The sequence below is a fragment of the Alligator mississippiensis genome, chromosome 1, assembly GCF_030867095.1.
Source record: "Alligator mississippiensis isolate rAllMis1 chromosome 1, rAllMis1, whole genome shotgun sequence".
NCBI classification, from domain to species: domain Eukaryota; kingdom Metazoa; phylum Chordata; order Crocodylia; family Alligatoridae; genus Alligator; species Alligator mississippiensis.
In genome coordinates this window covers 92,683,013-92,698,129 of record NC_081824.1, presented here as the reverse complement: position 1 = coordinate 92,698,129, position 15,117 = coordinate 92,683,013, and the positions used below count along the sequence as shown (strand labels likewise).

Here is a 15,117-nt window from a genome sequence, read left to right as displayed (position 1 = left end):
ACAAACACAAAGAAAGCAACAAAAATGTGCTTTAAGGGATTACCAAGCTAAAAAGGATCTTGGTGAATATAAACTCCAAGATTTTTCCCCCAGCAATTAGATGGCAGCCTGCTGTCATCTGGAGATAGAAAATCTTTTCCATATGGAGTTAAAACACAAGCCATTGTTGTATCTGGCATGTAGCTTATGGTTGTACCTGCTTCTTACCCCAGACTTGAGGAAGGGCACTTAGTGCTAGAAACTGGTCACTGTCCCAACTACACAAATAGTCCAATAAAAGATTATCACCAAAAAGTACCTGTCATCTGGAGAAGAATTCAATGTGTCGACCTACCAATAAAGATCACTATCTTGCTGGCTTGTTTATTTCAGAATTCTGACAGGTACATCCTGCACTGCTGAAATAAGCTACTTTTAAAGGGAGGCTTTAAGATTTACAACTGAATCACTGGCATTTGTTGTCTCTGTCATTAAATTACAGTATCTTAGGTTATTAAAACTGAAAAAATCTTTAAAATTTAACTTGGTCTTCTCCACTTAATGCTGTTTTCTTTTTCTTTCTTTTTTTAATGTGAAAAGCTGGAACATCTGTGCATCCTTCCTCCCAGGTAGTATCATATACTGGGCACATCTGCACATGTATATTAATGCACAGTAATACATTCAGGTGCATATAGTTTATTGCTCCTGGGTACCATTTTTTTTTAATTAAATTTTCTGTATTCCAAGCCAAATTAGCCCCCAAAAATTCCAAATCCAAGAGTCAGGCCAGAACCATAAGTGGCCCTACTACCGGTAAACATCGTCCACCACAATCTGGGGCTTCAGATGTTTCCAAAACCTTTGGCAGGCATCCTACTTGCAGGCCCAAGCCTGGAGGCTTGGGGTTCGGATGCCCCCAAGTTTTGCTTGCCCTCAGCTGCAAGGCCCCAGGGGTAAGCCAGGGAGGAGTATCCCATTTTCATAAAGTGGGCTTAAAGCCAAGACCTTTCCACTCCAGCATCTAAGTGGGAGGTTTACTATACATTACCTTAGCAGGTACCATCCCTGTGCCAGGAGAGTGGTCTTCCCCGGTTTGACTAGGAAGACCACCTCTGTGGTCACAGTGTTTTCCTTGCCAGGTAAGCATAGACTATGCTTGATTTGAGCCCACAAGAGGCCGAGAAGCACGGGCCCAGGACCAAAGCACGCTGAGCCGCGTCAGAGCAGCCCTGGCTGGCAGGGAACTCAGGGAATCAGCTTGCCAGCCTGGGGCTGCTCCAACCTGGCTTAATGTGCTGCAGAGGGCATAGCTGGGGCATAAGTGTGCTTCAGTGCAAGGCTAGCTGGCAGGCAGCCCCTGCACTGAAGCACCCTTGTGCCCGAGCCAGACGGGTCAGCATCTACATATGCACAAAAAAACTCTGCAGGAGGATATTAATGCACAGTAATACCTGCTGTAGAGTGTATTAGTTTCCTACGGCCTAATAAGGCTTCACATGTAGATGCCAAGATGTTTACTGCGGAGCTAATTGGTCAGCTCTGCAGTAAACATCTCGTGTAGATATGTCCATTGAAGTCTAATTTGCTTCATCTGTTGATTGCTGTTTCTGCCATGGATTCCAAAATGAACTGTCTTACTCCTTGCCCCTGCTCGTGAATTAATATATGTTTAATGTTTTTCTTTGTTTTTACTGGATATATATCACACAGCATTTGTGTTCATTCCTACTGCGTGTCAGCCATAGTGTGCTATGGGTGATCCATCTCTCCACTTGGAACACAAGCACTCTATACCCTTGCCTGATTTCTAACCATGCAACTCATTCTCCTTTCTAAGTTCTCTTTTGTAGCACTGTTCCTTTTCCCCACACTTCTTAAATGTAGACATCCATATGAACCTTTGCACATCCAGTCCTCTGTGTCCTGGTCCATATCAAGTAGAAAGGTGACAGCACACACAAGGTATTCCTGTTACTTTTTCCAGAGTAGTCCTGTAACAGAGCTTACCATTAGACACAGTCATGGGCCCAACAGAGCCCCTTTCATCACAGCACAGAGAGTGGTACAAGAAGCTTCTTACTGCAAGGTGAACTCTTCAATCTGTCTCCCAAAACTCACGTAATCCAAAGGGTAAAATCCTGATTCCATTTAAATCAGCTACAGCGCACCCACTGACTTCAATAATGCTAAGGTTACAGAACACTATTTCAAGTGAGGTCTTCTTTCCAGTTTTATGTACAGTGTTGGTAATTTTAAATACCATGGACTTGAGTAACTCCTTGACTTCTGCTGGCAGAATGGTTCCAGAGAGGAGTTGCAGTGTTTTAAACTGCCTAGTGTTGAAACAGTTTATACTCCCAGCTCTGCATTCTTTTTGAGGATTTTAATATTACTTTTACTTTATATAGCAATTTTGAAATGAAGATTATTAATTATATGTTTGAGTATTGATTGAATAATTCTGCTACGGCATTCTAAATGTTAATCACTACAGACAGCTGCCAAACATAGCATGACTCAGTGCTAAGCATCTAATAAAAATGTTAAGCTTTTACGAATTGACTGAACAAATCAAATATTTACCAAGTGTATTATAAATCCTTTCTCAGCTATGAAAGAAGTCCTGTCCATATCAGTAGGACAAAATGAGGCGCTTTTTTTTTTTACCTCTCCAGTCTATTGTAATGATTTAGGGCAGGGCTGTTCAACTTTGGAGTGATCAGGGGCTGTATAGCCCCCGATTGCCCCACTGGCACCTCCCCACTCTCCACCCCCCCCCCCCCCCCCCCCCCCCCCCCCCGCCGCCAACATAAGGGTGGATGGAGCTGAGCCTTGCTGGGTCCAGAGTCATCGCACAGACAAACCTTAGCTCAGGGGTGGGCAATTATTTCAGCTGGTAGGCCACTTAACAAGTTTTGGTGAGCTGTCGAGGGCTGCAAATGTAAAATGTTTTAGAAAATATTTTAACAAATTCTAGATAAAAAACAAATCTTATACTAAAAATCAAATATCTATAACATATTTTAATTTTATTTCAGAAAATAATTTTGTCCTGATTTGCATAATAGCTCAAAATAAAATCTTACTCTTGTATATCGTGGGGGGGATGTGTGTGTGAGGCAGTGCGGGGGGATGTGTGTGGGCATGCAGGATGGTGTGGGTATGCGGTGGAGGGGATGCCCACATGCTAGGTCCCAGGAACTGGCCCAAGGTGGGGGAGGGAGAGCAGGAGGCACATGCAGCAGAGCTCATCCAGTCAGTGCAGTGCAGGTGTAAGTGCAAGTGTGGTCCGTGCCCCCCGCATTTGGCCTGTAGCTGCCCTCTTGGCACTCCACAATGTGAGCATCCCCTGAATGTGAGCATCCCCTGCTGTGCTATGCCCATGTGCCACCTCATGCCACACCATGCAGATGCCCCCCACACTTTGAGCTCACTGGCCTGTGTGGGGCCATCCTATCCCCCCCCAGGTAGGGGGCAAGAAATGAAAGCCAGAGGAGGGAGGGAGACCCTGGAGACCTGGCAGCAGCAGCAGCAACCAGAGCAGTGGGTGGGGTGGTGCCCAGGCAGGAGCCATTGGTATGCAAATTAACCCCTGCAAGTTGGGTAGCCCTCCTTTAGGGAATTAAATCAAAATGTTTATTTTTCATGATTATCAAGTAAAAAAAAGACTGAAGTTTTAACAGTGGTTAAAATCACTCTTTCCTTCAAATCTCACCATGATGTTCCTATCATAAGAAACAAATTGTGCTAAAAAGGCATTTGAATAAAGCACCATGTCCAATTTCTCATTTTGGAAAGTTTTTTCTCTTCCCCATCCTGTGCCATTACCCTATGAAAATATAATGCTGCATAAGAGATCTGGTACAGAGTATTTAAGACTGAAATGGAATGGAAACCTAGGTATCCAAATGAAAGAATCCCAGTGGAAATCTGCAATTCACAACATTCAAACGTTGACAACTGATCTTAGACTTTGTCTTATACAACAAAAGATCATTTTTCATCTGCACTGAGCTCTCTCTAAATTAAAAAAAAAATGAATATACTGCCAGCAGATACATGTTGGAGATGTGATCTGGTCACCTGTTTTTGTCATACTCTATTACCTTTTTGGAAATAAATTATAACTAGAGTTAGCATGATTTTGAACAGAGCACTGATATCTTTGCAAATACGTGTATTTTTGGGTATATCCCCAAGGAATTAAAATTCAATCCCCCCTCAAACTGCACTCTCAAAGCAGGTCTTATTAATAACACACTGGATTGCATTGGAAAAGCAGGACATCTCCAAAGACTGAAATCTGGTACAATGAGATAGTACAACTGATATAGATGGATAAAGCCATGTTTAGCAGGCTTCACTGTTTCAAAAAGTTTGCACTTTGGAAGGAAGTCGTGAATATTTTGGTAGCTAGGTTGTTGCTTATTGAACACTTCTCTTTTCCTCTTCCATCCCTTCTTCTCCCCCCTCCTTTTTTTCTTTTTCTTTGTATTACTTATTGTTTGTGACACAGTTTGGTTTTACATGTACAGTTGATGTATATGTTTTTCTGATTTTTGTACTGTATTTTAAAATACTGATGAAATAATAAAGAATTAAAAAAAGATGTTTGCAAAGTATTAACAACAGTAAGGAAGGAATTAATTTATTAAAACATTGCAAACCAACAGAATGGTGTTCTACTAAACTCTGTGTTGTTGATTGTGTTGCTTATTTCAAACTCTTGCCAGAGACCCTCTGTATGACTTACGTCTTATGTCATTTAGTTTCATTCACTCTCCCCTATCTTTCCATTCCCACAACCCACACAGTTATAGTAGGAGCTTGCTAATGGGAAACTACTTGGCCCTCTACAGGGGTTGAAATTCAGCCTCACCTGGGCCAGGTTTAGCTTTCTTCTCTATGGAAGCAGAATGACTCAGGGTTGGGGGTGTCATGCGATTGCTCCATGTGACTAGGACATACGTCTGCTGGGTAATATAAAGGAAACTTTGTTTTGATCAGAAAGATTGCACTGTGGATGAAAGACTCTACTGCAGGGATGAGGAACATCTGGCCCACGAGCTGGATCTGGTCAGCCGGGGACTCCATTTCCCAGCTGCTCTTGCCTGCATGGCTTGTTCCAGTCTCCATGGAGGCCTCAGCTGCACTGGCAGTGCATACAGCAGAGCAGCGCGGTGGGCTGCTTTGGAGCTGCTGGGAACATGGGACCGTGGCAGCCTGCTCCAGAGCCATGATCTGTAGTCTGCACTCTCTGGGCAGGAGCACGTATACAGGGGGCCCTGGCTCCTTGCAGCAATGACAGCCAGAGCTTCCAAACAGGAATCGATAGCATTAAAAACATTCTGACCTGTTGTATTCCTTTTAAGCTCTTTGCAACAGAAGAATTGCTCTATTACTTTCCTATAGTAAAAAAATGAGTGAAAATTAAGAGCTGGAACTTTCCAAGGGGTACCCTGACTCTAACAAGAGGTTCCTTGAATCTAAAAAGGTTGAGAACCACTGCTTTAGAGTCTGCAAGAATGTGTATCTGGATGCTGGAGGCACCAGGATTTAATGACTGTGTGAAAGAGGGCTGGAAGGTTTGGAGCGTCTTTATGGTAAGGACCACACCCAGAAGGATCATGGAAAAAAATAGAAGATGTGGTGGGAGTGTTTGAAGTGAGATGTAAACTATGGTAGTGGTAGAGCCTAAAGCCATATTAGGTACTCCCTGTTGTGAAAGACTCAATTATTCACTCATATTCAAATTTATCTAGTTAAACTGAGGCAAAAAAAGCTGAGCTACAGCCCTGGTAGGTTTTTCTTTTACCATGTTGAGAGTGGAACAAAAATCCTTCTCCTGTTGTAAATGTGAAGCTTGGCATAGGACCAAGTTGGAAATTCAGCCAATACAAGGCATATTTCACTGCCAAAAGCAGATCAAAAGCAAAAGCAAATAGTGTTAGTAACTGATTCATTTTCCCTACCCAGGTAGTTCTTTAGGTTCAAAGCAGGCTTGCAGAAATGCCCATCTCCTTTGAGTACAATAGTTGCAGCCTTATTTCTCCCAGGATTTAGCAATGGAGCAGCTTGGTGATTTCCTGGAGCTAAATTTAAAACTTCAAGGGACATGTCTACATGAGACACTGTTATACAGTAGTGCTGGTAAATGTTTTTTAAGTGACGCTACTGCGCAGTAGCCTAATAATACTGCGCCGTAGTGTATTAGCACTGTCTGTGCTGTAATGCGCTATTGCATAGTATTATTCGGCTACTGCGCAGTTGGCGTCTTGTGTAGATGTGCCCCAGGGTGTGAAAATATATGCCAGAGAATGCTCCAGTTCTCATCTGAGACCCTCTTAGTAAGGCTTAGGCTCAGATTTCTTAATTCCAAATTAGAGAATGACCCTTCCCCCTCCTGATCCTGAAATGTGGACCACTGGGAAAGCCACCAGCTCCACAACTTAAAGAATGTGAGGATGCTGGTGTGGAGTGCTTCAAATGATTTTAGAAGCTTTCTTGGGTTGTGGTTGCTAAGAAAGACTAATCCACTCAATCCCTTGAAGGATCAGGAAGGTGGATTTGTCACTGAAATTTCTCACCTACTGAAAGGTGTGGAGACTGACTTTCTCTGAGTCAGAAGCTCATTCAAAGAGCTTCTTTCCATTTTCTGCAATGTGGTGAATTGTGCAATCTGTTAGAATTTGAGAACCAATCCCAGTTCTTCTCTCACTTAGCTCTGGCACTGGACGTTTCTTACAAGAGAGTATAAAATGCTTAAAGTCCCCACAGCTTGAAGCAAAATAAAGTGGTGTGGGTTCTTCACTGCATTTTTGTTTTAATGTTATGGAAAACAAAAGATGATTATTCAGTGAGACAAAATGTTGGACAAATATAGCTGAGGTGATTGTCTTCCTTTGTCTTACTCTGAGCAAGAGAGAAATCAAATTGAGGAAACAGAAGACAGTGCCCAAGGCAAGACCATCCCAGACACTGTATGGTTATCATCCTGACAAAGGAAGTGAGCTGTGCCAATTGTAGGCTCAGTAACACAGCAAAGGTAGCAATCAAATGCACTGATACCTCATTCCAGTTATTTGAAAAGGAATCAGAATAGACTAGTTTCTGTAGTCACACCCAGCTTAAGTGCTGGAAATACTCCACCCAACTCTCTCCATTTAGCGGGTAGGTGTGAGAACTCTTATCTAGATGCAGAATCTCTAAAAACCTTTGCGCAGATGTCTGTGTCTGAAAAATTACTAAGGCTCTCTCTATGCTACGCAGACTTTGCAGCTATGCTGACACAGCTATGATGTTATGCTGATGCATCTATGATGTCAGCAAAGCTCCTTACCACAGATGCAGCATGTCATCCATCCCCTCTGGGTGAGGATATGCCACCTCCCTAAACAAAGCTGCAAAAGCCCTATTCTGTTAGCATATCAGGGGGTTAGCTAGCAAAGTTATGTCAGCAAGAGACTGTGACACAGTTGGGCCAGCAAAACTTTATACTGTAGACAGCCTTTGTAGTGTCTTAGACCTGGCCAGTCACACCTGCACACAAAGGGTAGAGGCAGCATTAGAGGGGATGGTGGTTAAGACTGAAGATAACATGAGTTACAAAAAAAAAGGCTCTTTTCAATTTGAATGGCTGCTAGAAAAAGCTAATTAAAGTGAAGTGTGTTTGCTGGAGTTCTTGTGATGAATTTCTTCTGAAGTTTATGATTTATTTGCAATCTTTCTTCAGAGTGAACAGGATCTGCACATGGACTGAGAAAGACCAAGGATCTGTCTATATTACAGAACCTCTGCTGCTACAGTTACAGCCCCCTTAGCTATAAGGCCCTAATGTAGATACAGGATATGCCAATAGCAGTTTTTCCTCTCAGCATGGTTACGCCAACAACATAAAATAAGATGATAAAAGCACTTTTACGTTTGCACAGGTTCATCCAACACCAAGCTTTTTGCTAGCTTAGAGTCTGGTGGTATGAGTGGGAGTGAAGTTAGTGAATAGCTAATTTGCTCATTTTCAGTAAAGGTTGGGATTGAGGTGGTGCAGGTACTAATGTGCACTGTTGACATCCTAAAGGTTGCAAGTTTGACACCATAGCAGATGCACTCACAGTGCAGCCTGTCAGATTCCAGTGAATCTGCAAATTCTGCTAAATACCTTGTCACAAGAACAGGAAAAAGGAAAGGAAGTGAAAAATGAATCTGCCGCAGGACTTGGTTTATTCATTTTTCACTCAAGTTTAGCTAACTTGATTAATACCCCCTCTCCTCTTGTAAAGACCATCTGTGCACATTTTGTATTTTAAGATTATGTGATTTTTCATAATCTAGGGTCCTCTGGAACCAGGCTTCGAAACCACTTAGTCCTTGTTAAAGTTTGACTGAAAAGTACATAATCATATCTGTGACATGGATCTCAAGTGATTTACTTTTCATTGGGAATGAAAAGAATGAGTCAAACATTCATGGAATTGTTTCCCAGCTTAGTTCATTCATAATAAATATGTGGTTCCTATCGATATTCATTGTTCAAAGTTAAAATAGTAAATTTCATATAACATAGGTTATTGCACGATGAGCTCAAGGAATCTTAAAGGTGGGTCTATGCAGAAATTAAAGATGCAATCATGCTAGTGCAATTGAACTACAGCAAAAGGTCTGTTATCTGGCACCCTTGGAGAATGGAGGTGCTGGATAACCAAATATGCTGGTTACTTGAGAGGCGCGAACAGTGGGACTGCCGGTTTCAATTCTGCCGGGTCGACTGGCATACCCGTTAATGAAGCATGCAAAATAGCTTTTCGCAATTAATGTACTTACCCAAAGGAATTAATAAGTATCTACTAGACTGTTACAGAAGCCTGTTATAAAAGCCTAGTAGTTCTTAATAGACTTGGAGTGTTGCTGTAGCCATCATGGTTCTGGAAATATCAAGAAGCAAGGCTTTTTTGGTGGTATCTTTTATTGGATCAACAATATAGGTGGGAGAAATGTTAGACAAATTGTTGGGCACAAAGTACCCTTCTTCAAGTCTAGGAAAAGCAGCAAGCCCCAGACCTGAAGAAGGTCACTCTGTGCTCAAACCCTAACATCTCTCTCACCCATTCATTTGGTCCAAAAAAAGATATTAAAAAACGTCACTTCTTGCTTAGTAATTTTCAGATATTTACACCTTGCTTTTTCATGTACAACTAACATTTTCATCCACACATGTCCACAGCATGGAATAAAACAACAAATAAATGCCAAACATCTGACCTATCTATATACAAATACCAGGAGTAGAAAGAATCATAGAATTACAGCAAAGCAGAGCTAAAAGAGACCTCAAGAGGTCACCCATTCCAACTACTTGCTCAAGGCAAGCTCATCCCTGTCTAAACCACGCTAAAGTAGTGTTTATCTAAGCTACTCTTAAAAACATCTAAGGATGGAGATTCCACACCCTCTAGGTAGCCTATTCCAATGCTTAACTATCCTCATAATGAGAAAGTTCTTCCTAGTATGCAACGTATGTTCTCGTGCTGCAATATGAAGACTGTTATCAAATCTCCCAGATTAAATAATACCAGTTCTTTCAACCTTTCCTTGCAAGTCATTTTAAATGGTCTACACTGGATTCTTTCTAACTTGTTCAGTGGAGAGCAATGAAGATTCTTAGAATAAACAGGAAGGAGTTGAAATCATTATACATAGCCAAAGTTATGCTTTAATTATTATGACAGACGTGTTGGAACTGAAATATTTGTAGAGAAGCTGTAGCTTAATCAGGAAGGACAGCAGGGGGGGAGGGAAAAGAGAAGGAGGAGCCACTGGAGGCAGGGGGAGCTGAGCAGTACCCAGGCAGCCGAAGCAGCATCAGAGCAGCTCTGTCAGGAAGCTGTACATGCTGGCCAGAACCAAGGCCAGAGCTGGAACAGTGCCATCAGTGGGTGCAGGGCAGGTGTGGGCAGACGCGTGACGCAAGCTGCCCGTAGCAGGACCTGGCAGGGCTTGGCCTTTTGTGGAGTGCCACGAGGGCAGCCACAGGCCGAATGCGGGGGGCACGGACCACACTTGCACTTATACCTGCACTGTACTGACTGGATGAGCTCTGCTCATGTGCCCCCTGCTCCCTCTCCCCCCACCTCGGGCCAGTTCCTGGGACCTAGCATGTGGGCATCCCCCACCACCACACACACACATACCCACACCCTCCTGCATGCCCGCATACATCCCCGCCACTGCCTCACACACACATTCCCCCCCACAATATACAAAAGTAAGATTTTATTGTGAGCTATTATGCAAATCAGGACAAAATTATTTTCTGAAATAAAATTAAAATATGTTATAGATATTTGATTTTTAGTATAAGATTTATTTTTTATCTAGAATTTGTTAAAATATTTTCTAAAACATTTTACATTTGCAGCCCTCGACAGCTCACCAAAACTTGTTAAGTGGCCTACCAGCTGAAATAATTGCCCACCCCTGAGCTAAGGTTTGTCTGTGGGATGACTCTGGACCCAGCAAGGCTCAGCTCCACTGCCCCTTATGTTAGACTCCACAGCTTCAGCAGGGAAATCTTTGCCAGCTCCAGCTGCTTTCCCCTTGGGTCATGAAAAATGTATGTGTCCCCTCTCTCCATAAAAGAGGCATGCTGGAATATCACCTGCTCTGATATCATGCTTTATCACAGGCAATTGGTAAAACAATTTATGTAGTAAAAAAGAATTGTACAAGAAAAATTGACCATATTGTTTGGAGACAGAATGAAAAATAACAGATACAATTTCTTACTCTCTTCATCTGGCTATGCCACAGTCCTTCATCAAGTCTTATCAGTATTTCCAGAGATCAGCCTATCTGCTGACCCTACCTGGTCTCTAACTGGGGACCTAGATTTACCTGAAGGTGTAAGAAAATCCAAAGACCCCCCCACTACCTAACAGAGAGCTCCTAAGTACTTTCAAGCCAGCCCCCCACCAGTATTGTTCTATTTGCTGAGGAGTCTGAGAATCCTCCAGAAACTTCGCTCCTCCCTAGAATCTGAAATTTCCCAAGTTTATGGCCCAGCTTCTCAAAATATACTTGTTATTGTGAGGCAGATGTTTCTCCTTACTGGCAGATTGATAATCTCTGTATTTTGGATGCCCAACTTAACAAGAACCCTTTCTGCCATGTGTCTGGGATGGGTAAATGCTCTTGACCTTGTAACACAATAGGCCAGTGATACCTAATAGTTTTGCCTTCCCTCTATTCATCCAGCCTGCATACCACAGTTCTTAAGACATGTATATAGCAGAGATGCATTCATATAGTATAACATAATTCAGCAAAGGTGATACAAATGAATATATTTATTAGCTTTTGAAAGAGACCAAACATGAGGTTTGCTAAATCAAGAATAAGACCAAAATCTCTGCATGAGACACATTGAACCCCAAAATCATTCTTTCTTTTGGGGTTGATTTGTGACAGTGTTGAATTGTATATTAAGAGTATGTATGTTTACCTTAAAGTTCAGGAAGAAGCAAGCAGCAAACTATTGCTTGTTTTTGATACATTCAGTCTTTGGTTTTGCCAACAATAATAGGAAAGAAAGAAGTGGAAGAGCTACTTAATGGGTAGCTGACCTCAGGTTTTAATTGGAATGCAAATATTAGTTATGTATTAAAACTGCCCTTCAGAAGTAGTTTGAATCTTCAAAGCTAAGACTCAATGTCTTTTTAAAAGGCTTTGGCTTAAACAGAAGTTACAGATCTCCTATAGAAATTATTTGGAGATGTTTACTGGTTTGGGTTACAAGAGAAGTCAGACTAGATTACTTCAGTGGTCTCTTCTAGTCCTACAATCTAATACATTCAGACAGTAAATACTAGCCCTCTATCTTGAATATTTTTTCTTCAGTCACCCACCCATTGTTTATTTCTGCTTATGGGAAAGTTAGTTTGATCATTGAGCAAAATGCTTTTAATATAAATTATGGCAGGAAAGATATTACTCAACCGTAGCTGTCACACAGTTCTCACAGTCAGTACAGAAATAATTAGTATTTTTTCCCTGAGCTTGCTGGCATAGAACAATACCTATGTCAAACAGATGAGTAACACTACTGGAGAAAATGAAAAAACAATTCTGCTGACAACTCTCCCTCTTTGGAAAACTTTATACAGGAAACACTGCATACTAGTAATTAAAATAAGTATAGAAGAGTATGTCAGTTGACTGTATCAACATTATTTACTGACTTATACATATTTTATGGAAATAAAATCTAAAATGGAAAAACAGACATATGGTCTGCGTATCTCTGTGGAAGATTGCCTTAAGCAATTTCACACTGCTGACACACAATTGCAATAGTATTCATTATTTATCTTTCTAGATTGTTTCAGTTTATAATGTTCATTTGCTAAATTTGAAGGGTTCATAAGTCTTTTACAATAATATGAAAAAACAGTACTTTTTCTTAAAGTACTTTAAGATTTCATTAAATGTTACATATTTTTTTCAAAACTGGCAACCTCTTCTGTGAGAATGTTTTTGATTTGCCCTTACCTTTTTGAGGATTTCTGGTATTGAGGCAACAGATAGTGAAATTGCTGGGAGAGTTTGAGAAAACTGGGAATTTGGATATGATCCTGGATACGATACTGAAGGTAACTGATTTTCTTGAGCAGCACAGTTTCTGTCTGGTATGTCAAAGTACCTGAAAGAAAAGAAAAACCTTGTGTCACTGATAAATGACAATGAACTGATAGCTGAGATGAACAGTCATCTGCTATAATCCAAGGTTGTAGAAAGGAGGTATAACTAAGTGTTTTTTCTCCCTTGCTAACAGTTACATCCCTCAGAAACTTAAATTTTCTGCATCTTTTTAAACCAAGCTATTTAACTTCTCAGGTTTCCTCAAAAACTATTCTTTCAGCACCCTAATTGTCTTTTCTGGCTTCTCTTCACATTTCTAATTTATCAGCTTGTTTCTGGTAACAAAATATCCAAAACTGCATGTAGTTCTTATATGATGGCACGCAGCTGAATGTCCAATTAATCCTACCATGATAATGGAACAAGTGCCCCAATGTCTTCAAGAGAGTGGGAAGGTTTGCTGACCCTAGCATAATCCAGTGGTTCTCAACCTTTTCAGAATCAAGGCACCCCACCTTAGATTCAAGGCACCCTTAGGAAAATGCCAGCTCTCAGTTTTCACTCATTTTTTGACCATGGAAAAATAGTACAGCAATTTGTCCATTGCAAAAAACTCAGAAAAACCACAACAGGTCAACATTTTTTTTAATACTATGGATTCTTATTTGAAATCACTTTGGGTTTATCTTGTGAATCATCTTTGCAACCTAACAATGCTAACATTGCGTAGCATCCCACAGAACCCCTGAAGGGATCTCAAGGGTGCACCCCAGGTGAGTATCACTGACATAGGCAGCGTGAGGCCATCGTTCATAATTTAAATCAGGGGTCACCAACCCCTAGTACGTAGGCTACAAGTGTCATGGGTAGCTGGTATGTGTAGTGTGTGAGCTCCCAGTGTTCAATAAAAGGAGGCACCAGAATGGAGGCAGAAGGACTAGAGCCTCTGGGTATGTGGAGCAGGGGCAGATCACTGCTGCAAGAAGAGGTGTCAAGTGTCACCACAAAAAGCTAGATTAACCTTTCCCTGGCCATTGCCAGATTCAGGACTTTAGATACTCACTTGCCATAAAAAACTGTAGCAGTTGCAGGACCAAGGGAGGTTTAACTTGGCTCTCAGAGGTAACACCTGAAACCTCTTCTCACAGCAGTGTCCTGCCCTTCATCTATTCCACATGGTTGGAGGCTCAAGCCCCACCTCCCCCTCCATTCCAGGGCAAATCTCTACTGGATATGCCTCCTGGGGGCAAGGATGAGAGAGGCACTCAGGAAGGGGGACAGGACTTAACTTTGGCATGCCTGCAAAAGGTTGGATATGACTGATTTAAATTCTGCTTTGGCCTGAGGCTGCTGTTAAGGCTAGGCAAATATAACTAAGAAGTCATTTTTCAGCATTTCATAAAGCAACTGTGTTTCTTTCCAATGCTGTCTTCATGTCAAAATCAGACATTTGTTATGGTGCACCTTTAAGCTACTTAAAAAAATGCAGTGGTGGAACTTCACATCAAGATTACTCACTGCTAAACATTCAAGACCTGAATTCTAAGTTTCTGTATGCTAGTTTTAACTTTAAACCCCTAAATGATCTATTACTAAATTACATGAGAGATGGTCTCTCCTCCCAAACTATAAAGTCACAGTTGAGATTGCCAGAGGCACTCAAGAGGTACAGTTCTCTTGTTATAGCTCAGGGCATTCTCCAAGCACTTTAACTTCTGCCTTGGTCTATCAAAGCCCCAAAAGTCTCAGAGAAAAACTAGGATTTGCAACATATTAGAAAGTTATGATATCCCCAACAGACATTCTGCAAGGCTCAAATATTGTCTTATTTAACTGTGTGCAAAAATGGGGATATTTAATCAAGTGAAATAGGAAATTAGATATTCACAAGAGGCTTAGATTTGCTATTATATGTTTGAATAAAGTAGTTAAACCAGTTATGCTAAGGGTGACATCTTTTTATATAATTAATCAAAATAAATAGTAAATAAATCTTACAGCTATGTAGCTGGAGCAAGGGCAAAATGGCATGAAAGATTTTGGAAGGTAACAGCTCCTAACACAGGGGCAGACAATTATTTCAGGTGGAAATAACCTGAACTTTGGCGAGCTGTTCGGGGCCTCACAGATAGCCCCGTTCCCTGACTGTTGCCTCACCCCCTGGTTGCCACATTAGGACCAGAAGTCCTGCCCCCTAATCCCTGACCTTTGCCACTGGAAGTCCTTTGCCCTTCCTGCCTCCCCTCTCAATACTCATTCGGGAGGGGGGTTCCATCTTAGAACCAGAAAAAAATGAAATCATACACTAGAAGTCAAACACCTGCTATAATATATTTAAATTTTATTACAAAAAATATTTGTCATGACTTGTGATTGTGTACTGTATATAGAAGGGATTGCATAATAACTCAAAAATAAAGTGTCACGCTTTTACGTTGTGTGTATGGTGGGGTGTGGGAGGTGTGTGTGCATATGGTGGGGTATGGGGAGGGTTGTGAGAGG

General features: G+C 41.4%; 1 protein-coding gene across 1 annotated transcript in view; it reads right to left on the bottom strand.

Annotated features, from left to right (window-relative positions):
- The window catches only part of CRYBG1 (crystallin beta-gamma domain containing 1), a 146,454-nt gene that overhangs the window by 85,908 nt on the left and 45,429 nt on the right, over positions 1–15,117 (bottom strand). Inside the window, exon 2 of the mRNA XM_014605838.3 lies at positions 12,526–12,676. Within this exon, the coding sequence (XP_014461324.2) occupies positions 12,526–12,676 (151 nt within the window). The remainder of the gene's footprint in view (positions 1–12,525; positions 12,677–15,117) is intronic.